Raw genomic sequence first — 23,772 nt, forward strand, 5'->3', positions numbered from 1 at the left:
GTGGAAATGTTAGCGTATATGCTGATATTGACGGAACATTCTCAAGTGATTGGCCAGAGTCACGCGCGCTAGCGGATGGGAGTCATTTTGCCTCTATTATTAGTAAAGGAGGAATCTGTTGAGAGAATGTCACAGGGCCTTGTTGACCACATATTTCTTTTTTAAATAATTGGTTTCTTTTAATTTATTTAAACACACACACACACACACGAAATAATAATTAAAAGTGCACTGAAATTATAAAGACCATGCTTACAAAATAAATGCAAGAAGAGCTTAAAAAGAACTGAATACTGAAATGCGTTATTTTAATGAAAGGAAAAATCCAGCTTCACTTGCATATTTATTTCGAAAACAACATATTTGGCACATCAGAATAGCAAAGACTGTTTGTAATAAAGTAAATGCAAATTAAACAACATATTATGTTGTATGAAATGTGCATCAACAGACACAAAGAGAAAATCTAAAGTACCAAATGAAGATATAACGTAACATAAATCAGAGGACTTTATTATTACTAATAATGTTGGTGGCAAATATTGTTCCTTTTTGGCTGTGCAATCATCTCTCTCCTCTCTAATAAATTCAAGATGGTTCAAAAGTGATGCTACATTGCATACATCACTGGAATTTTACTTTTTAATGTTTCATTAAAAGGCCTTTGTAAGTCATCTCTTCATGTAAACAAACATAAGGCAGCATAAACCAAGCCACTGTTTGGCTTCTTGAATCTAGAATTCTTGAATTTATATCAGTATAAAAATGAAGAAAACAAATGAAATGTAATTCAAGGTATGATAAACTTTTTTGAATATACTTTTAGTCAAGCGCTTTAGGCAAATATAACAGCACACATCTGAGAAATATCCATAAGGCATCATAATACTGAGCTAACATTAACGAAGCCAGCAAGTGCATATGTATATCATAAAATACAACACTTCTTAAACATATTTTTGGCTTTTTGGCTTACATCAACACAGATACAATCTCAATACACAGAAACGCACTTGCATAGGATTTTAAAGCAAATCATCTTTCATTTAAAGATCAGTATCACCTATACAATGTCAGCTCTCAGGCTTGTTTAAATGGGGGATGATCTAAATAGTCTTTAATAAAGGACATCTACATTTTCCCTTTAATGTCCTCAGTCCTTGCTATGTTCACATCAGAGACTCCATGTGTGAACAAATCAATCTGCAACATAGAGTACTGACAGACTGCAACACATACTGGTACTAAAGCAAACACACACACTCTGTTAATATTTTAAGTGACTTTTTCAGTCTGATATTGTTCTAGCAACCTGACATTTTACCTTTGGGGGCTTGAAATGTCAGCGCTATATAACTACTGTGTTGTATGAAAACAGGAAGGTAGGGGGCGCCAAAACGCACCAAAAAGCTTTCATGAGAACTGTTGCACTTTTTCTCAAAATATAATATTCTGTATGAGACAAGGACATAAGTGCACCTGCAATAGCAAGAATACATAGACATAACAGCCAAAAAGCCGAACATTCACACTCTCCTGAAGGCCAATGAAATGCTGCAACAACTCATCATACTGAGAAAAATACTAAAAAATAAAGTAAAAATTAGCTGTAGTATCAATGTAGAGCTCATCACTTGACATACTCATAATAGCCATTACGTATTAATCTCTAAAGCAAACAAAAACAAAATAATATAAAAGATATGCCGTCTGTAATATAACACAATATGTTGTTATTTTTATAGTTCTTTTAACATTTTTTTAATGAATGACTCTGGCAGAAAAATATCAAAAAACAGACAGTACCAGAGAAAATAAGATAATTTGGTATGGGAAGGATTGTCAGGCCCTGAGACAACAGTTTCTTTCACCTAGGTATGGGGGGCAGGGGAGGTGCACCTCGCTCTTTCTTTCCTGAACCTGAAACAGAGAGAAATATACAAATACACACACAGGCGCATGAACAAATGGGTAAGACCATGATTGTGCTGAAAGCACTGAATGTTATTCGAAGCATTCATTGGCATGTGGAAGCGACAGCTGCGGGTTGGTTTTGTCTATGTGCATAGCAACAAAACCGGATAAGATGAGAGAAAACAGCTGTGGTTGGTTACCTCGGCTTTCGTTCCTGGTCAATTTGCTAGGATAGGTCTTCTGACAGGGAATGTAGGGCTCTGGGGGTGGAAGATCCGATACAGGTCGAAACGTGAAGCGTGATTCCCACTCATCTGGAGAAACAAATCAAATGCAAACACCATTAATTTCCAGCATTACCTACTTATGAATCTATGTTACTTACAGTGTTATTTAAAGCTCAATAGGAGTAAATGAAATTACAAGGAACATGCCTGGGTCAATACATGTTCTATTGACAACATATGTGCAACGCCATCAATTACACCCCAAATAATTTGACTGACCCATCAGTTTGTAAAAACAAACAAAAAAACATGTTTACAGTAATGCACTTACAATAGAAGTATATAAGGGAAGGTATTCTGAAGTTTAAAAGTAGTAATGTGAACTATTTATGTGAAAGCCCCTTCATTAATTTTTTCGTTCTATTATTTTTATTATTTGAGCAATAGTTAAAATTGTTTCATAGTGAAAATACTGTTCTAAGCTGATGAAGTTTTTGGTTATTAGTTTAGCCCTCAAGTATTCTTTATGCGTACTTTACGGTATATGTTCAGTGCTCATGACTTACATTTCATCATCACACATGCATACTGCACATGTGCAGACAGATTTTTCTTACCATGCATACTCTACGCTCAGATGGCACATGCTTCTTGAATTGGTTTGCACTATTGCAATAGGTGGCAACACTGCCCCGGCCTTTGTTTCACAACCAAAAAAAAAAACGGAGGACACAGAACAACAACAACAAAGGCCAGAGCAACAATAGATGCCCGTGGTGACACCCGATTGTGTGAGGGGGTTAAGAGATAACTGCAACTCTGGTATCTTGTGACATAAATTTCATCATCAGCATAGACAGATTTACTAACTGTGTATACTCTGTATTACTCAATTAGTTTGTCCACAAGATAGCAATATTGGCTTATGACATGGCCAAAAGTATGTGCCCCCTTATAATTAACCAATTTAGCTATTTCAGCCACACAGTCTACTAGCAGGTACATAAAAATCCATCATAGAGTCATACAGTCTCCTGAGTATGGCACTGGCATATGATGCCACCAGTAAAATGGTCTACTGAGTCTGGTGTGGAAGACTCCAATGCCCAATGCCCAACACTAACACTGATGCTGTAATGTCTGAATGGGAACAAATCCTCACAATAATGTTACAACATCTATTGGGCAACCATCCCTGAAGAGTAGAAGCTGTTATAGCTGTAAAGGAACAACCAATTCCTTATTAATGCCAATGGTTTTGAGATCAAATGTTCATCAAGCAAATGGGTACACGGTGTACCCATGGTGTACAGTCTTCTGGTAAATTATACCAATGCAAAACAACAAAATAATTGACATTTATTCTTGGTAAACTCTACAAGATTCTTGAACAAGTGTATAGGAATGTCACAATACCTATATGATGTCCCTGATTGTGGTATCCATTACCCATAGGAAGGGGAGGAGGGGGCAGAGGTCCAGAGGAGGGTCTGTCTGGTGGTAGCGGTGGTCTACTGCCACCACGGTGAGGCTCCACACCTGGTCTGTTTGGCGGAGGAGGGGCTGGTGATGACCTCACACTTCCTCCTCCTGGACGGCCAGAAAGAGGTGGAGGTGGAAGAGGACCTGTGGACAAAAAGACAAAGGCATAATATAAATGATCAAACAGGTGAATTTCAGAATATCCTGCAACAACCTGCAGCTCCTCCTTTACCTGTTCGTCCACCTGCATTCCGGCCCAATGCGGGCGGTCTCTCAGAAGGAGGTGGAGGAAGGGGTCCGGATCGCCCAGGTGGAGGGGCAGGAGGATGCGAGCCAAGTGACAGGTTCCGTTCAGGAAGGCGTGGTGTATTCTCCTCAGGAGTAGATGGGTTTGGGCGTCCTGGAGGCAGAGGAGGTGCTGCACTAACAGGTGGCCGCAGAGAGGCAGGAGCTGGAGGGGGAGTTGGTTTACTACTTGCTGATGGTGGAGGTGGAGGGGGCGGGCTGTCCCGAGTGAGTGGCAAAGTAGAACGGTTTGCAGGGGGAACAGGTGGAGGACGGTCATCACCTCGACCAGGTGCAGGGGGAGGAGGAGGCCGTCCAGCATGACCAGCTGAGGGCGAAGGAATGGTAGGAGGACGACCAAATGCAGCTGGCACCGGTGGAGGTGCAGGCTGTCGCCCAGGAGGGTTTGGAGGTGGAGGGGTTGGTGCGGAACCAAGACGAGGAGTCCCTGGAAGTGAGGGTGGTCCCCTGCTCTGTGCCCCACTCTGAAAGGGCCGTGGGGCACTTGGAAGAGGTGGAGGAGGTCCTCCAGGTGTTTCAGGACGCGGTGGGGTCATTCGTGGGCGAGGGGGGTCAACAGATTCACTGCGTTGCAGAGGTGGACGAGGAGCGGGGCCAGATCCTCCTCCGAAGGGCCGTGGACCAGAGCTACGAGCACCAGGTGGCAGAAGTGGAGGCCTGACATTACTGGAGTCTGTAAGAGAGAGCAAATAATCTGATAAAAAGAGGTAACCTAACAAATGCAAGCTTATTAAATAATTTTTTTCACAGTTTTCTAAAGTAAATATTATATTTATTTTATGAATATAAGGTCCATAATTGGGATTTGCCAAAATTTCTATATCATAAATCCCTGTTGAATGAATGAGTTGGAACGTGTCAGTAGTATGAAAGCTTTAGTAGTATGTTTGATATACATGTGTGCGTTCTTACCATCTCGTGTCGAACGTAGCTTTGGCATGCCTCCTTGGAAGAGCCCACCCAGACCAGCTGGAGCTCCGCCTCCACCTCCAAACCCTCCCCCTCCTCCACCCCCACCTCCTCCTCCTCCAGGCCCGCCTCCTCCTCCACCACCACCTTTGGGTTCTGTCAAAACAAACATGTATTTAATATTTTGGACCGGAGAGCAAACCTGCCAAGTACAGCATAAAAGAAAACCTGTTTAAATATATGTCATATTAAAACACAGCCAGTGTAACTCGATAAGGTGCAGGTTCTTACTGTCAAGTACGGGGGCGCTACGGTCATTGGTAACTGCCTTCTTTAGCCTTGCTCCTTTGCTGATGTCTGACAGTAGAGCATTCCTGCCTTGCTGCTCCGATTTATTCAAGACGGGCTTCTCAGTGTTTGCCTGTGAGAAATAGAAGCACAGATATTTTCTGTAGAAATCATTAAAGCACTGGTGCCCCACAGCTTTACCACTTAAGACTGGAACAAACTAAATGACTTTTGCCTAGATTTTTGCCCCAATTTGCAGTCTAGAAGAGTCCACAATAGTTGGCGAAAGTCAAAGCCAGTCTGCAGATTTTGGGCAGACGAGTTAACAGATTTGACAAAAAAAGCACAGTGTATGTCTCCAGTTTTTGTTTCGGCTTCAGACTATTATTTCTTCCAGACCATCCATATATAATATGCTTGATATTTTGACCCAGTTTTAGAACACATATTGTTTTCGTTTGTCATGCCTCTCCTAGCAACAAGGTGCTTGTTTCTGAGAGGTTATTGTATGCAAAACTGGTAGTATGTGATCATTTAGTGTATGATGCTCAGTTTTTCTCTGTAAGTGTGTGATGCCTAGGGTTTTAAAATCTGTTCAGATTTTGAAAGTTGTGTAATGTATTAAGTGTGTCTGCTTATTTGTGTGTACCTGAGACAAGGTGGGGGGTGGCGGAGGGGGAGGTGGAGGAGGTACCGGCATTTTTTCTCCTTGTTGTCACCTCCTCTCACTGAGTCCTGACGAACAGAAATAGATTTATTTTTAATATTTTATATTTTTAGAAGAAATTCTGTTGCTTGTTGCCACAATATTGAGGGGTTTCCAAAGTGATGTTACACAGTTGCTAGGGTGTTCTGGGTGGTTACTTGCATTAAAAATGTTTTTCAAAAAAAAAAAAGTCATTATTATTCAACAAATGTAATTCTTGAAAACCTTTGAAATAATTGTTTATTTCGTAAAAAACACCAATTACTTCTTAATAATTCATAAAAAAATAACTTTGAAAAATATATTTACATTTTTATGCATTGTTAATTACAAATTAACAAATTAAAATATTTATTAAAAATATATATTACTAAAAATATTTATGTTGCATCTTCAAACAAGCCTCAGAAGTATTCATTGGTCAAGCATACCATAAGCGCCTCCTCTGTACACCTCTGTGCTCTTATAATGTGACACTGACATTGCGTCACATGAGCATCTGATTCCTTGACAGGAGTTTCATTACATTGCAGCATATATCTATTTTAAATAATATTGACCCCATTATCTTTGACCTTAAAATAATAACAGTGGTACCACTAACAGGAAACCCATCTGTAGCATGAATAGAAATAACATCATCACACTTTTCAGGTTTAAAAAAAAACCAGACCTGAGACATTCACTAAATCACTGGTACCAATCTAACCACACCACATGACCCTCACAGCCGCACCCTCACAGTCTCTCACAGCCGCAAAGTTTTGAATGGGTTTGACAGTAAGTAGCAAGTCTTGAAATGTCCTATTGTGAAATATACCAAGATCCTTTTTTGGGCATGCAATGACAACATAAGGCCATAACAACAAACAAAAAAGAAGGTAATTTCTGAAATGCAGAAAGCATACTGTAATAGACTAGTTCTCATAATATTCTCTCACACACTCATACAACTAACACAACAATTACAAACTTTAAACTTTTCTCTGAGCTCAAGTTTGATAAAGACCTCTCACTGCTGACATCCGGAAGAGATCGTAAACAGGAAGAGCTACAGCAATATACCTCTCACTTCTCATTCTCTATTTCATAAACACACATCCGCATTAGTTAATATCATGCAGACAAGGGTGGCAAAGAAACAACAAAAGGTTAAAAACCACAAGTGGGAACACAGATGAGACTCAAAGAGAACAAGTCAACACACAAATACTCAGAAACACACAGTTAACAAGCTCTTTAAAGCATCTGCTCTTTCATCATCAAGATCTCTCAAGGGCGTCTTACAGACAGCCACATCACACTACTTCATTTGTCGCTCTTTCTAAGCTCCTATTGCAGCTTAACATCCAGACAACTAGTGTAAATACTGTGTGTGGTACTTAAAACATTGCTCTGTTTTGTTTTAGCATCCCGACTAGGGGTGCATTTCCCAAAAGCACTGTTAGCTAACAATGGTCACAAGTTGTGTCATTACAACATGATTCAATGAGTTGACATTTCCCAAAATCATAGTTTCAATGAATACTTGCAAAAGGCAAACAGCGACGATTGGGAACAAAAATAGTGAAACAGACCTCAGATGCCAGGTTTGATACAACAGCATCTCAGAGAAATTACGTTGCAGAAAAAGCTGAGAGTGTATATGAGAGTGTACACCAGTTTCATACTTTAAGGGACAGTTCACCCAAAATTGAAAATTCTGTCATTAATAATTCACCCTCGTGTCGTTCCAAACCCGTAAGACCTTTGTCCAACTTTCCAGCCAATGCTGTTATCTTTCTTTATTCGGAATGAATATTGATATTTATAAACAGCTAGTCTCAAATCTCTCGTGGGACTTTTATGGCTTACATCAAAAATTGTAACTGATATGCACTGCCAGATACCATGCAATGCTACATGAAGTCAAACATATTTTTTTTGCAGTTATGTTTGATGATGCAAGTAGTACAAAAACGACATCACCTTTATGATTTCTGAGAGGTGGAGATAAGTGTAAAAAAGTGGAAATAACTGAAAAGTGGAGAAGAAGAGGTGTGAGAGGAGAAGAAAGGAGCATAAAATGAAGACGACATGAGAGAAGAGGTGCACAGTAAAAGTTCCTGGACGTGGACTATATTTACATACCAGTGTCTTGAGAGAGAACAGTGGAGATGGACTATGGAGAATGTGATGCTGGATATACACTCTACAGCTGCCCTGTCCGGATGGTGCTTAAATCCAGCAGTCTGAAATGTCATCCCGTCTTAAACAGGGCCTTTGCCTGGACATTGTGTTCTTTTTGGAATTACTCTATCCCAAGTGTGTGTTTAAGTGCGCCAGTGTCTTGTACAAGGACATAATGCATTTCACAAACTTACAACTCAAAAAATTCAAACATACATTATAAACAGTGTATACTATGTGTTCTAAATAGTAAGTGAAACTTGCAGCTTTCACATTTGATATATGTGTTATTTATATTGTAGAACAAACTATTTCCCAAGGGAACCCAAATTAGCCTTTAAGGTAGTCCCGGTTATGTACATCATAACTGAACAACAGTCAGGTTCCAGCAGTAAAAATCCCATTCATTTTCTCCACAGGGGAACTGATTTTGAACAATAACTTACAAACCATTATAGACAGACGTACTGTGAGCTACGTACAGTAGCTGATAATCAGTGACACAGTCTGCAGTATTTTAACTTATATATTTAAAGACATTAATTACACAGTCTTGTACCTTTGTCTTTTAGTCCAATTTTCAAACACAATTTTGCTTCAAATCAAAGTTTGTAATGTTGTGATTCGCCTCGTAGTTGTTTGGTTTGAGTCATGGCTTATAACGCTTTAACAAATACTTTTAAAAAATACCTATGGGAAAAATATTATTGAAAAAATACTTCCGGAACCAATGTCACTGAAAAAGTGTTTTGCACTGTTGCACTCTACTGAGATGCAGCCTAAGTCCTAGAATTTATGGAATTCAAATGTAAGGCCAACGTCAACAATGAAAAGTTAAATCTGAGATATCCAGCTCTCAGTGAATAATGTTAAATCAAGAGACCAAAAATGGGCGGAGTCCTTCAACCACAACCTGCTAAATGATACATGCAAAATCAAGCAGGAAGGAGCCACCCACAGAGAACCATACCTTTGTTTATATGAAAGTGTTGTAATGAAGGATTTCTGTCAGATGCGCTTTGCAATGCTTGCTGAAATTAACACATCACAAGCAAAAAAAAAGCCTTACGAATACTCAGCTTGCATGATGTGAGCATGTTCAAGAAAATAAAGTGCTCACTATCTTTTACTCTGCCTTTCCATCACTTTGTAAGCAGTCTTTATTGTCCACTTCCTTTCTGAAACTCAGCATAACGTTGACACCTCTGGCTACATGCAAGCTTGTATCTAATGGGTAAGCTCAGATGCCGTCACATGATTTCTGACTCTCTTCGAATCGCAGGTCAAATAGAACACTAAACCAGACACGAGAGAAGTAGAAGTTATGACAGTGCTTCTGTCACTGAGAGGAAGTTCATGCAGAGAAAGAACTCTATTTGTATGACTTTTGCAGACTAAAATTACTTGTTCCTTCTTAAGTTCTCACTAAAAACTGCATGCCTATTTTCACAGTCTCAACAGTAGCTCACTGTGATTTAAAAGAAAAGAAAAAACAGTTGCTAAATAGTGTCACATTTCACACTTGGTGAAAACCACATGAAAAAAATCATGACGAGGACTTGACGTCGACATCAGCAGACTCATAAAATTCTTTAATGCAAGAAATCAAAGCAACATTTTCTAGCTTTTCAACGATCCATACAAACCCAAAAATCCATACAAACCCAAGCCAACACACAACAACGTGCTTTGAGGTAATGCATTTAAGAGGAATAAACAGAGCAAAACAATGATATTGTGGTTAAAATAATTTGACATTGACAGCTCAAAATAACGTGGTCTTCGATTCACAAGAAGAAAGCTTAAAAATTAAAGGAAAAAGGAAGGGGGAAAGCATATGATTGTATTTGTATTTTTGTATTTCACTGTGGAGACCCCGTGGCCTGTCAATTAGTACCACATGCTCATACTGGTCCGAATCATTTCCGCGAATCGGTTCTTTTGAACAGTTCATAAAAACAACAGACTCATCAATTCTTTTATTTCATATCTTAATTGCGCCCTCAGGAGATCTCTAGAAAGCCACATTTATTGCTTTTTACGTCTATGTTTTATTGTTAATTTCGATTAAGTTTTTATTAACAATGGATGTCGGTAATGATTCAGCTCACAAAAGTTGTTTACCTGAATAGAGTTTGCATTTATATTACACAAACCTAAAATTAATTTACATCTCCTCGGTTTATTCCAAATAATGCTCGTATGATCATCTTATTTTGATAATACAATTCTTTGGAATCTAACACGTCCAGGAGTTATTGGTTTAATGAGACTCGACAAACGCTCGAACCGATTCAGTTATTCGTGAAAAAAAAATCGGTCGGTACGACTTTGACCGATTCAATCGAAAAGATCCGACTCAAAGAACGATTCATTCACAAATCGCTAAATTCTACAGCTGATTTAAATAACTGTGACATGAGAACGGTAATAATTATTTTTACTTAGTTGCCAGAGGAAAAAAACACGTAAGATTTGTTGCGTCTCTAAACTACAGAAAAAAACTTAACTCATTCACCCTGCCACATATTAACGCTCAAACTGGCAACCCAGGAAGTGGGGGAGCCTCTGCTTCCCCTGAAAGTTGGCACCGTTTGCGCTTTTGTGGATGAAACAGTAGTTTTAAACATAACAGTTTATCCAAACAACAATAAACTCACAAAATTCTTACAAATTTGCGGCAATAAATAAATCACAGTCACAAATTAGAACCTAGAGTCGAGCATTTTAGAAAGCAGCGGGTTGCGCGTGAACACTTACCGGTGGTTTGCGTCTTTTTCTCCGCGTCCTGCGCTTACGAACCAAATGCAGCAACGATCATCATCATAAAGCATCTACACAAACAGATAGGAACATAAGTTTTGAGCCACTCCTTCATGGCAGAAAACACACACACACAAACACGACTTCTCTCCACTGTTTCCGCCCAGAGCGTGCTGCCGACAACCCATCACATTCGCAGGAATAACATTAAAATCGTATCGCTTGAACAATGCATGCAAAAATTCAGTACTACTCAGCAGTATCACTTCTCTTTAAATGAGGGAAGTACAGTTCAATGCTTCGAATAAGAGGATGATAGGCTATCTTCTAATCCGTTTCTTTACCCAGTATTTCTTCCTCCACCAACACAACAGACTCTTCGTTCCCTTTATCCGGGACATTCGTCTGTGATGAAACGTTTCCAGATGTGTGCGACTGCCTCGAGCTGAGCTTAAACATCTGTCAAACTCTGCACACAGTGTGACAGAAAAAGCTTGATCGCTGTATGAAAGTATGGACAATGTAACAGGCGTGTCAATCATTTAAATTCAAATACATTCGCTTATAATTCACACATTTCTGGTCATAGTGAGAAAAAAAAGTCTGCAAAAATGCCTAGAACACAAAACATTTGCTAAACCACTAAAGCCACACAAAATTTAGGCATAAAAGCAATTATTAAAAAAATAAGACAGCGAGAGAGCGAGAACCCAAACACTGTGATATTAACAGTAGTTTATTATGCATTACAAGACAAATGATAAATTTTTCAATCAGGCCTATATGCTTAATCAGAAATCATGTTAAAACTAAAAACAAACTTAAATTAACCATTAAATAATATATATGTATAATATATTTGCCCAAATACACAGTGGCATATACCTTCAGGCAAATGTAACAGCAACATCATCAGCTTTTATCATTTGTCTGCTATTAAGGTTTAGCTGTTTTTTTTAATGATCAGTTAATCAGATACAGTTTATTCATTATTTTCTCTTTAAATATCAAGTGATTCAGGTGCATTGGTTACCATGGAAAACACAGACCAAGAAAAATAAAAACAAATCTAACATATACAACAAACTGAAAAAAAAAATGCTCCGATGTAAAATAAATGCCACACATTCTCATATTTCTCTGCTTCTGTGCTTAATTCTGACAAGTTATGCATATACATACAGACATTCTAGATTAGGAGCAAGCAACCGTATTAACAAAAATGCTTTAAATGTAGAGAAAAAAAAACAGTGCATGCATTTTATTTTCCAGTTGTTGACTAAGCTCACTGTTCCATTAAAGGGGTCATGTGATGCGATTTCAATTTGGAGTGTTACAAGCTCTTGGTGCATAAAGAAGATCTGTGAAGTTGCAAAGACTGAAGTCTCAAATCCAAAGAGATATTCTTTATAAAAGTTGCTGTGTGTTTCGTTGTGAAAGCGAAGCTTCTTTTTTTGGCCTTCCAAAAGAGGACACAACTAGAAATCAGTGGTTAAGTTGTATTTACAACACTGTTCCAGATATTCAGATATACTGTTCAACCCAAATATTCAGATGTGTGCAGTGCATTTTGTGGAGGGTGAGAGTAGCCTACAATGTCGGTGTCTGTTTCTATAAAGTGGGGGAATTCCAACTTTGCAAGGACAGTCTGGCGCTTCTGACACACAGTCTGTAAGTATGTTTTCATATGTAACGGATTTGCCACTGATGATTCAAATGTGAGTTTTGAGCAGTGTAGAGTAGTGCTTGTTGTTTGTCGTTTCTCCGATCACAAATGCAGACATGTTTTATGTTTACGCAGCACTATATGCAATGCAATGCGTAAAAAGAAATTTGTAATGGGTTTTATTGGTTTTGTCTCATCACGCCTTGCATCACAGTGTTAAGGGGTGTAACATTTCCGTCACATGCTTGAGGCATTCGGCCAATCGCAACGCACTGGATAGTCAGCCAATCAGAGCACATCTCGCTTTTCAGAACAATGAGCTTTGTCAAAATCTACGCATTTCAGAAAGGAGAAACAATAATGTAAATTATGTAGAAAATACTGTGTTTTTTGAACCTTAAACCACATAAACACATTGCATTACACCAAATACACAAAATAATGTTCTTTTTAGCAACATCATATGACCCAATTAACATCAGGGGTCTCATTTATAAAATTCTCCGTAGATTTCATCCTAAAAGTGTACGTATGCAAAAAGCTACGTTTTGCATACGCACAAAAGTTTTCAGAGTTATAAAACCATGTGTACGCCAGAACCTGCGCAAAAATCCCTTTATAAATCCCAGTCAGGGGAAGATTGTGCGTACATGTATTTCACCCTGTCTCCTCCCTGAAATATCCATATATGGAGCTTATAACGCCTTGTTTTACTTTGCATAACCTCATCTGCATATCATTTCCATAAATATCTACGTGACACCATGTTTAACACCGAGACATTAAGGAGATATGAGATGGGGACTATAATGCCATTTGTGCCATGCACATTAATTTTTATTGCTAAAAATTATCCAGTATCCTTGTTAATGTTTTATATAGTCTATATGAAAATATCCACAAAAACAAAATGGTTTAAAGTTGTTCTCAGATATATTTTAGAATAGAGTTGATCTCATTCTTTTACACCGGCCAAATATTATTTCAATAAACAATTCAAATCAAATTAAATGTGTGCAGTTTAGCTGATGAACATCTTTTAGCTATTTTTAGTGGAAACAGATAGGCCCATATTTATTGCAATGTAAATACAATTGTCTGATTCGGCTCGTCACTGACAAAGTATTTTAAAAAGGAAACGTGCAAATCTTACAGTTTTTTCCTAGTTATATCAGTTATACCAGTAAGCTATTATCATTGGTCCTATACTGGACAAAGGACCGTTCGACCACTAAATCCAGCAGTGTCCACCATAATATCGAAGTATGTGCACATCATTGATCATTGTTCTCGCTAAAATATTTCTCATAACATGTGATCTGTAGTTTAGGTTAAAGATGAATTATTGTGCACCTATAGCACTCCTCGCTGTAATTAAAACATAGCATACCACAGGAAAATGTTGTATGCTATTGTTAATAAAATTATGTAATTTCAGTGTTTATCTCCATTAATGCGAGTGGAGTATTTAATGTGTATATCGACATCAAAACAGTTTAAAATCGTTGTTTACTTCATTACTTTTCTCACGCCAGGAAAAAGTGTTCGTACACATGGTATAGAATGTCTGTACGGTGCGTACATATTTATGGCAAGTTTATTTTTTATAAATCATGATATGTGCGTGGAAAATTGTGCACGAATGTTTCTATGCCCATTTTGTGCATACGCAACGTTTATAAATGAGACCCCTGGTTTGATCAGGCATCTCCTTTGCTACAGCTCAACAGAGAGTCAAGGCACTCCAGTCCCTGGCTTCATTTGGGCCTTTGGGCTCTCACAGCATGCTGAGCTCGATCAGGCGTCCGGCAAACACTCCCAGTGTGCCAATAATACACACCGCCATAAACACACATAGAAGAATGTGATCTAGGACCATAGCGACAAATTTCCATTCCTCTGCAGCCGATGAACAGACAGAAGGAAAGACACAAGTACTTTTCAAAGAAATGCAAAAGTGTCAGGAATAACAAAAAAAGATGAAAGTAAATGTTCTTACATTGTTGGACTCCTCGTCGCTTTTCATGGTTTCTGCAATGTATTTAACACCCTCGATGGCACTACGTACATCAGGATTTTTGGTTATGGGAGAGTGGTAAGTGACAGAGGCTGGCATGGGTTTCCCTGAAATGTCAGAGATGTCAAAATCTGCAGGAAAGAGGTGCTTTTCCTGTCGTTCCTGGGACGGTCGCTTCATAGTGGAGAAAAACATCAGGTTTGGAATGGTGTCTATGAAGATCTGTGGGACAGAGGAGAAAGTCAATATACTTCCCTGATCAGAATCTCAACAGGTTTATCAATAGTTCAAAGTAAACAAAAAATACCCCCAAATATATGTAAAGTTTAGACACAAGTGAAAATATAAAAAGAAGAAAAACCTTAAAAAATAATGTATGTAATTTCTGTTTCACTAGCAGCACTAAACAGGACTGCAAAAAAAAAAAAGATTCCCATGGTTGGGAAATCTGGATTTTTAATATAACAAATGTAACTTCCAAACAAAAGTACCTTTGGTATACAATTTTTCAAGGTAAAAACAAGTGACTAAAATGCTGTGGAAGGAATCATCCACCCTTAAATTTTTATTTTATTTTATTAAAGGGGTTTTTGAGGGACTGTTTACTTTAGGCGCATTCATCATGAAGCTTGCTAATTAGCACATTATTAGGAAAGGCGATTTGCAAAGATTCATTAAAAAAAAAACCTTACACTCACTTCTTCTGTTGGTGAAGCTTGATCAAGAATGATTTGCGCGAACATAGACACATTTATGTAGATTGGGGGCATTCCCTTCAAAAACAAACGTAATCCACTGCGTCTTCAGCGGTTCAGATGTCGGGAGTAAATGACGACTCCTATTTTCATTATTACATCCAACAACAGAACATCTCAATCGCTTAAGAGTCATTCTTGTCTACATCTGCTCCGGCGGTGAAACAATGGCGGACTGATGACAGCTCACTCAGGGCGGGTCTAAGGTAAGACGCCAGTCCAGTCTGTGCTGAATCGCTATTGTCAATCAAACTATTGTGGGAGGGGCCTGTCTGTGTGACATCATCATCTGAGATCGGCTTGATTTGAGAAATGGGTAAAGATTCAAGCATTATACATTATGCAGCAAGTACACTAAAATAAATGTACTAGTAGTATACTTGTATGCGTACTTGGGAGTAAATTTGCCAATGTATTAGTTTACACTTTTAAGTGTACTTTAGGTGTAACAGTAGTAAACTGAGTACACACAATTAATAAACATGTAAGGATTTCTTTTGTAATCTAAATACACTGTGAACTGTACTATAAGTGAACGTATAGATATATACTGCTGATAAGAGTCTTGCTCCTTTTGTTATTTGACTTGATGTTTTGTGTTGGGATTTAAAATAATTTATTCTGCTAATAGAAGCCAGTATGAATCAGGTCTGTTACAACACTTTCACACCATAAAAAATTTAAGTAAAATCAGCCAAATGTTTATTTGCTTAATTTGGGTTAACAGCGCTGTGTAAAAAAAGATCATGTTCCGTTCCGTTCCATCCATGTACTATTAAATGTACTCTAAACTCTTCCACTTCAAAGCTGACTTGTTACTATAAACCTGAATATGCAAGCATACATAGAATACTTATTTACACCTATATATCTAATTATATTTTTATCTTACGTATATCTCTGATAAGTACATAAAAAGCAGATTGAAAGTATATGATCTTATTTATAGTTTAAAAGAAGTATGCTAAAACAATTTTTTTTTTGGAAGAGCATTCATATGTTTAAATGTGGTCACTCCAGTCAAGATCTCACGCAGATAACTGGCTGTAAACTAAACTCTCATGTTACTTTAAATTATGAATTTTTCCCTGGAACACAAAATGAGATGCCGCTCCTTTACATACGTACCTTGCGGACCCAAGCAGGCATAGTGTGTGTGCTGGGGGAGCGGTGGTGTGTGTTGATGACAATCACAGTGATGATGATGGAGGCAATGACAAAGATCATGGTGAAGAGCATGTATTTGCCAATGAGTGGAACAGCACTGGAGGTGGAGGGGATCAACTCAACAATCACCAGCAAGAACACAGTCAGAGAGAGCAGGACAGAGATACTGAGTGTCATCTTCTCACCTAGACAGAAACAAGTTATGTTAAAAACGTCCATCAGGCTCCAAATAAAAAAAAAGCACAAAAAAGTAAATTTCATTTGTAATATATAATACAAAAATAGGCATTACCACATGGTTTTTAATATATTTAAATATACTACCAGAACGTTTCCAACAAAATCAGGACATAAAATAAAAAAATGATATAGGATTTGTGTCATACCGCACGCCCCTACACACAATAAAACACAGCGTTACCAGAGTCTGTGGGCAGGTAGAACACAAGCCCAGTGAGGAAGGAGAACAGCATGCAGGGGATGATGACGTTCACGATGAAATAAAGTGGGAGGCGAAGCAAGAGGAAGTGATAAGTGATATCAAGGTAAGGCGTATCTGGACAGCAAGCGTAATACACCCAGTGTTTCCAGTTCCTGTAATCCTTCATCACCCACTCTCCGCTCTCCATGAAATTACTTAGGTCCGGTCTGTCACTGTCCTACACCCACACAAAAGTATGAATAAACTGGTTCATACAGATACATACAATAATCAATGTACATATATTGCATCCTCCTGATGGTCATGATTGGTGATCACGTTTGCATGGTGTTATAGTTACCGGGTTGATAATGACAAGGTTGCCATCATAAGTCCACGTTCCAAGTTTCATGCTGCAGTTTTGCAGGTCGAAGGGAAAGTGAAGGACCACAATCTCACAGTAGCTCTTAAAGATTGCTGGGGGAGTCCATGTTATCATACCTGTGTGCTCCAACAAGACTTTTGTTTCATGGACGATGGCAAAGTCTCCATCAGCACTGAACATACACATATAAAGATATCAGAAATCAGACAACAATGAAAGATATTTTTTCAAGGCATTTATATCACCTGATTGATTCACACTAACATACTACAGATGCAAAGAGTGAAAGTTCTGGACAAGGTGACTCATACTTGTTATAAAGGACTAAATCCGGTTTCCAGATGTCAGTGGAGGGAATTCTGATCTTCCTGATGCCACCGTAGTCATCAGGATTCCACTGCAGATTCACATCCTTCCATTGCTGAACATCAAATAAGGAGAAAAAGATATCTGTATTAATGACTCAGGACTGCTCCAAGTAGGTACTGTCATGTAAAATTAGAATTTTGAAAGATTTATGCATTATGACAGCATTTATTATTGAACTGCCTTAATTCATTAAATTAATAAACAAAATCACTGTAAAATGTCATCAGAATCATCATAAAAAATAATAAGACAGACAATACCAGGCAGATCACAGTAACAACAAACTGTATTGTATAAGCTGAAGTTCAAATGTGACAGTTTTGAAAGTATGTGAAACATGAAAATAATTTTTGTTATAGTACCAAATCTTACATGTGTTATAAACATTGCCTAAATCTCAGTTATTGTTCATATAGATAAATTTTCCCACAGTAAACACCATGATATCTATTTTGATAACAGCACACAGGAACTGAAACAGCAGCTGAAACCCACACCTGCTTTAGCCGTACATTACTGGTGACAATCTGATTAACTTCATCCTGTAAATAAGAAAGAAAGGAAATATAATGGAAGGTAAGAGAAAACAAAAAGTTTATTTGTGCAATGTAAACACAAAATATTAATCTGAATTCAAGAAACAAATATGAACAGAGATATAATTTACCACGCTGATAAGCTGAATGAGTTGTAGTCCCACAGTAACCACTACTGGATCCTTAAAATGGCTAACAGGACGAACAACCTTGTTATATTTGTTAAACAGAGTCTTTACTAATCTCGTCTCATCTTCCGAGCACAGTGCTGGTCCTGCAACACACACACACACACACACACACACACACACACACACACAAATTTAGTTGCTCTGTGAGAAAAAGTTATCACCCCACTCTTCTTAAACACAAACACATGTCATCCTAAACTGCTCAGAGGATTAACATTGATGGAGTCAAGCAACTGCATATGACACACACACAACACACACACACACACACAGAGATGAAACACTAAGACATGCAATCTATGTCTGTCTGAGTGATGTCACTATTAACCAGAACTAACAAAGTAATGCAGAAATTCTGTTTGTAAATAATCAACTTCTTAACATTCTTTACATTTCTGAGCCATGTTGTTCTAAGAATAATGAACTAAAAATGTCCATGTTTCCATATGTTAATGATAGAGAATGTGACCGTTTCAATTGCAATGTTGACTTGATTTCGACATCAGCACCATTGTTCCATCAGTTTGAGTACTGGTTGTAGTCTGGTGAATGTATTCTCACAGGTAAATGAGTGAGCGTTTGGGTCCACATGTACATTTACAGTATTTTAGATAAACCATCAAACGAAGAGCTATTTTTTAAGTTTAGCCCACAACCGATATCAGATTTATAGTCAACAGTATCACTCCTCCCTGCTGAACAAAGCCTTGATTTCAGCCTCATCTAAGTTATGCAAAACATAAACAGAAAATATAAATAGAGAGACGAGACGCGAATATTTGTCAGCAAATAGCACAAAACTGACCGCTGACACACTGATTTCATATCAGCCACAAACCACTTGAATGAATCCAGCAGGGCGCGCACCTGCGCCTGTCAATCAAACAGGACGCATAGTATGCATACCACACAAGTAGAACAGAAATCTTCTAAAAGTGTTTAAAAACCAAAACGTTTAAACATAACAACAACGTATCGCTATGGAAACGAACTTGTACAGGTTTCCAACAAAAGATTGTGTGCAATTCATCGTTTCTGTACTTACCACAGATGTTATTTCTAGGCAAGTACACCGTTCTTTTCCATTATAGCTTAGATAGCGATTAAAATAAAACTTTTTATCAATATATTAGAACTTAAGGCTAATATGAGTTAAAGGGTTGTTGTCTAACAGAGCAGTTTTCCCATATAATAGAAAACAAAGTGGTTACTCACCAAATAGAAAAGGCAGAATTAGCAAAATCAATATAAAGTTATTCATCTCCTTGAAGTGAATGAGAAAGTCAGTGTAGTCGAGTGAACAATTGGTCTGCAGGAGCACCGCGTCCTGACTGTAGCTGAACTCTGCATGTATGTATGTGTGTGTTTGTGTGTGCTGCACTATTGTCAAACCCGCAAGTGGCACGCGCTGACAGCTGTCAGAGTCCGCGCGAGAGAGACACTGCTGCACGTACGTGCTGGGTTTAAACTTAAAGCTCTGTTTTTACAGTTGCACATAACTATTAAATGTCTTTAATGTAAACATTTCAGCTGCTCTATTACTTGTAACTTCTCCTTTGAAAATGTTGCAGGATAATTTAAAAAAAATGCATTCTAGTGTCGCCCCCTTGCTGTTGCATCAACTTAAAAGGTGCTGTATGTAGGATTGACACCGAGTGGTTGAACTAGGTATTGCAACCCAATTCAAAATATTGCAGAGGATTTTTTCACCCGGCCCCTCCTCCTCAGACTTGACGCACATGCAGGTTGCCAGATTGACGACACAAACAGGAACGAGCGCAATTGACGATGACTGAAATGAAATACGTTTGTTTTCCGGCAACTGGCAACCCGGGGTGATGACATACAATTGGGTAAACTGGCAGTGGACGGGTTTCACAAACCAAAACAAACACCGACATTCCGTCCCTGAACGCACCTTTTCATAAGAGAATAACTGACTGTAGCACTGTTTTTTAGATAAACAAGCATGTTAACTTAGCATGTTTCTTAAATATCTGCAAACATATTATGGTATTTTTATGATTTAGTAGAGTGAAAATCTTTCATACACTCGATGAAAAATTTAAGCAACATTTATTAATGCTCTTCACTTAAACTTTTCCGCTATGCAGTAAAACACTTTTTCTCGCAATTCTGAGAAAAACCTTGTGAGATTTGTCAGTGTGAGACAAAAAAAAATTACCTTCCTGAAAATTCTGAGATAAATAACTTTCAAATTCTGTGGCAGAAACAGGCTTCCATTTTAGATATTATATTTAAAAATCTAATTATGGCACAGGGATTCTCACACTGAAAGAGACAAGAGACAACTACAAAAAGTTTAAGGATTATAATTTAGATTTCTGGCGAACGGAGTAATATGTAAGATCTGAGCCATTATGTAACAGACCAGTTTTTGGTAGATTACTGCTCCACCATATAAGTTTTTGACTTGTACTACATACAGAAATAAACTAAAGCGACCCCTTTTAAAACATTCCCCAAATAACTTGAGAATTGCATTTCAACAACTATCTTCATTGGCACCAATTTCCAATGTTTCCAACAAAATCTTCAAACATTTTAAATAGTGAAATACATGTATTTATTTTGTATTTGGATACATTTTTACAATACATGTTTTATCTTATCAGCCTTCAACAAAAAACTGGGAAATGTACAATTTTAATGACACCAACACAGAACTCTTTTGGTAGCCAGTGTAAAACGCATGTCGTCGCAGCGGTGGGAAGAGGTGGACGGAGCAGTATTCACATGGCAAACAGAATGAGAAAAGCCACCATCAAACAGAAGAGACCCATAGCCTCGGACAGGGCAAATCCCAAGATAGCATATGAGAACAACTGCTGCTTCAGAGATGGGTTCCTGCAGGAGAGAGAGAGAGAGAGAGAGAGAGAGAGAGGTCAGGGGTCACTCATCACCAGATCTCGGTTTAGGAATATTGCTTTGTCATGGAAAAACAGACATCAGCTAACAACAGTGTGATGCATGACGGAGATTAAATTTGCTCAAGCTGAACTAATAAACTCAATATTTCATATAATACTACACTTGCATCGCTGCAATGTTAATAAGCTCTGTGCTTAAACTTAACTATAAAATAAATATAAAAACACCAAAATCTGACTACAGCTATAGTTTGTGTGACACCACCATATGGAAATATCAGGAAATTAATTGTTTCATGTACAACAACTGATGGCAACAAAATGGTGATTATTTTCTGGGATGTTGGTCTAGTCTACCTGGCATATCCAATAATGAGGCTGCCGAACACTGTTCCGATTCCAGCTCCTGAACCTGCCACTCCCACAGTGGCGGCACCAGCACCAATGAACTTGGCGGCTGTGTCGATGTCACGGCTTACGGCGCTTGTCTGAAAACCCCGCACTGCAACCTGGGAAACAGCTGTCTGTGGCAGAAAGGCTGGGCTGGCCAAGAAAAAAAGACAATGATCAAAATGAATGAACTGCACCGACCATCACTTGACAAAAAGAAATCGCTCTGTAGAGTGCAGCAAGCTTATAATGCAAGTAAATGCATATAACAAAGGAATGAATCTTGAGATGATTTATAAAGAAGTCCTTTCCTAAGGATTTTTTTAGGGACAAATAACTACTAGAAGGGCATTAAACATTCATTTAAAACAGCAAGTAAGCGCCACTGATTTTAACATGGCATATGAAAGTGACATGTGGGCAAGTATGGTGTCCCATACACTCACACAAAGTGAACACACACCCAGAGCAGTGGGCAGCCACTTTTGCTGCGGCGCCCGGGGAGCAGTTGGGGGTTCGGTGCCTTGCTCAAGGGTCACACCTCAGTAGTGGCACTGAAGGTGGAAGAGAGCACTGTACATTCACTCCTCCCACCTACAACCCCGAGACCTTTGAGTTACAAGTCCGACTCTCTAACCATTAGGCCATATGCATAAAGCACTCACCTCTGCAGAGCTGACATCTGGCCGGGAGAGCACAGAGGCAGAGAGTGGTCTGCACAGCGCCCTTGAGCCAGAGCGGACCTGAGACGGAGATCAAAAATCACATTAGCACCTAAGACATACAACTTAAGACTGACACAGACACACACACACGGCCAAACTGTTGCTTCAACACTTGAATTACGTGGGACAATTAGAAATTACACTGGACATTTATCAATCACACTCCAAATGTCAACTGAACAAATAATTACATTTATAATTAACTAATAAAAGGGCTGTGGCTAGTCCAGTACAAAAGGACAACAACAAAGCAGAACATAACACCCACAGCCTTGAACCAACCATCACTACTATATTGTACCCTTTAGCTCAAGGGTAATACATTTTAAAGAACTGTCTATGAAACATTATGTTTTGCTTTCAGATTTTTATAATGACCTTGACTTCCCTTTAATCGCTGTACAGATGATAGCATTAGCAACTATCTGCCCATTGACATCTTAACCACAATGATATACACAGTATTTTTTGCAATATGCCATCCAAACAACCCATATGAAATGCACTGCATCAAGATGGGAAAAAGTCAAGTGTAGCAGGCCTCTTCCATTTTAAGGAAACATAATTCCCTATGCTTTTCCATTCTATCCTAACTGCACAAACCGCTGTAAATACTCACCAGTGCGGGTGTGGACACGAACTTCGCACAGGCGTACATGTTTGATTGAGCTCGCTGGCTGTGGTGAGGAATAAACCCGCGTCTGTCTCTATGGGGGAAAAGTCGACAGTTTAAGGTCAATGCAATATCAGCGCTTTCAGAACGCCACCTGGTACTAAATAGCTCCTTTTGCAAGGATTATATAATCTGTAGAATATGAAATGGATCGAGTGATTTGATTAAATATATCTAAAGCGTAATGATGGTATAAGATTATGACAATATAGCTTCTCCGGTTTCCGTTTAGCTCTCCTTCACTTACCCGGCTGCAGAGGTCGAACCGCTGAGGAGCTACTGCGCATGCCCGACCCTCTATTTAATGAAGCTCCCGGATGCATGTATGACGAGATGAAGGTCATTCAGTGGTACTTTATTTAAAACTGCGCAGAGGGCAAAGGAAACATAAAACTGATTTACTGCGTTTTTACACTTTTAACAGACAGTAACGATATATATGAAAAATGAATCAATCAAATAAATTATAAAATAAGATCAAATAGATTGCTGTAGCACATAGACAACTTCTGTAAATAAAAAGGACTATACAACACAGATCAAATACAATACTTAGCCTAGTACTTCAGTCCTGGTCATTGTTTTCATACTTATTAATTGGGATACCCAATTTTAAATATATAAAACATGACTGGGACCATGAGAGAATTCCTAGTTTTTTACAAATATTTCATGTCAAAATATATATATATTTGGGTCATATTACATTTGCTGGTTTGATTGACATATTGAAAATATCTCAAAGAACACATCTAAGACATTTTTAGGTTCTTTGAAATAATATGTTATATCCTATCAAAGAAAACGTGATTGTTGTAAGGG

The 23,772-nt window shown here is 38.3% G+C and overlaps 3 protein-coding genes across 3 annotated transcripts; all 3 read right to left on the reverse strand.

Moving 5' to 3' along the window:
- Positions 1-291: 291 nt before the first annotated feature.
- Positions 292-11,245, reverse strand: LOC109073970 (WAS/WASL-interacting protein family member 1-like). The gene is made up of 9 exons (XM_042757854.1): positions 11,109-11,245; positions 10,762-10,835; positions 5,776-5,861; positions 5,130-5,259; positions 4,842-4,994; positions 3,856-4,602; positions 3,558-3,767; positions 2,115-2,228; positions 292-1,920 (listed from the first exon to the last, which is right to left on the reverse strand). The coding sequence occupies exons 3-9, from the start codon at positions 5,824-5,826 to the stop codon at positions 1,868-1,870; spliced, it is 1,458 nt and encodes a 485-aa protein (XP_042613788.1). The 5' UTR covers positions 5,827-5,861; positions 10,762-10,835; positions 11,109-11,245; the 3' UTR covers positions 292-1,867.
- Positions 11,246-13,838: 2,593 nt separating this feature from the next.
- Positions 13,839-19,788, reverse strand: chrna1 (cholinergic receptor, nicotinic, alpha 1 (muscle)). The gene is made up of 9 exons (XM_042757858.1): positions 19,487-19,788; positions 18,212-18,354; positions 18,042-18,086; positions 17,487-17,596; positions 17,152-17,347; positions 16,791-17,028; positions 16,331-16,554; positions 14,430-14,669; positions 13,839-14,336 (listed from the first exon to the last, which is right to left on the reverse strand). The coding sequence occupies exons 1-9, from the start codon at positions 19,530-19,532 to the stop codon at positions 14,208-14,210; spliced, it is 1,371 nt and encodes a 456-aa protein (XP_042613792.1). The 5' UTR covers positions 19,533-19,788; the 3' UTR covers positions 13,839-14,207.
- Positions 19,789-20,834: 1,046 nt separating this feature from the next.
- On the reverse strand, positions 20,835-23,342 carry LOC109073976 (ATP synthase F(0) complex subunit C3, mitochondrial). Its single transcript, XM_042757859.1, has 5 exons — positions 23,198-23,342; positions 22,897-22,984; positions 22,218-22,295; positions 21,520-21,710; positions 20,835-21,139 (listed from the first exon to the last, which is right to left on the reverse strand). The coding sequence occupies exons 2-5, from the start codon at positions 22,933-22,935 to the stop codon at positions 21,025-21,027; spliced, it is 423 nt and encodes a 140-aa protein (XP_042613793.1). The 5' UTR covers positions 22,936-22,984; positions 23,198-23,342; the 3' UTR covers positions 20,835-21,024.
- Between the last annotated feature and the right edge of the window lie 430 nt (positions 23,343-23,772).

Source organism: Cyprinus carpio, chromosome A6 (genome assembly GCF_018340385.1).
Source record: "Cyprinus carpio isolate SPL01 chromosome A6, ASM1834038v1, whole genome shotgun sequence".
NCBI lineage: Eukaryota > Metazoa > Chordata > Actinopteri > Cypriniformes > Cyprinidae > Cyprinus > Cyprinus carpio.

Bases quoted from the DNA above. Each gene is read 5' to 3' on its own strand.
- LOC109073976 (XM_042757859.1), bottom strand. From the start codon at position 22,935: ATGTACGCCTGTGCGAAGTTCGTGTCCACACCCGCACTG. The intron at 22,296-22,896 runs GTGAGTATTTAC...TCTCCGTCTCAG, and splicing joins TCGTGTCCACACCCGCACTG to GTCCGCTCTGGCTCAAGGGC. The intron at 21,140-21,519 runs GTAGACTAGACC...TCTCTCCTGCAG, and splicing joins CTCATTATTGGATATGCCAG to GAACCCATCTCTGAAGCAGC.
- LOC109073970 (XM_042757854.1), bottom strand. From the start codon at position 5,826: ATGCCGGTACCTCCTCCACCTCCCCCTCCGCCACCCCCCACCTTGTCT. The intron at 4,603-4,841 runs GTAAGAACGCAC...TCTCTCTTACAG, and splicing joins GCTACGTTCGACACGAGATG to ACTCCAGTAATGTCAGGCCT. The intron at 3,768-3,855 runs GTAAAGGAGGAG...TTTTGTCCACAG, and splicing joins GAATGCAGGTGGACGAACAG to GTCCTCTTCCACCTCCACCT.
- chrna1 (XM_042757858.1), bottom strand. From the start codon at position 19,532: ATGAATAACTTTATATTGATTTTGCTAATTCTGCCTTTTCTATTTG. The intron at 18,087-18,211 runs GTAAATTATATC...TCTTATTTACAG, and splicing joins TCATTCAGCTTATCAGCGTG to GATGAAGTTAATCAGATTGT. The intron at 14,670-16,330 runs GTACGTATGTAA...TCTGTCCCACAG, and splicing joins TGCCTGCTTGGGTCCGCAAG to ATCTTCATAGACACCATTCC.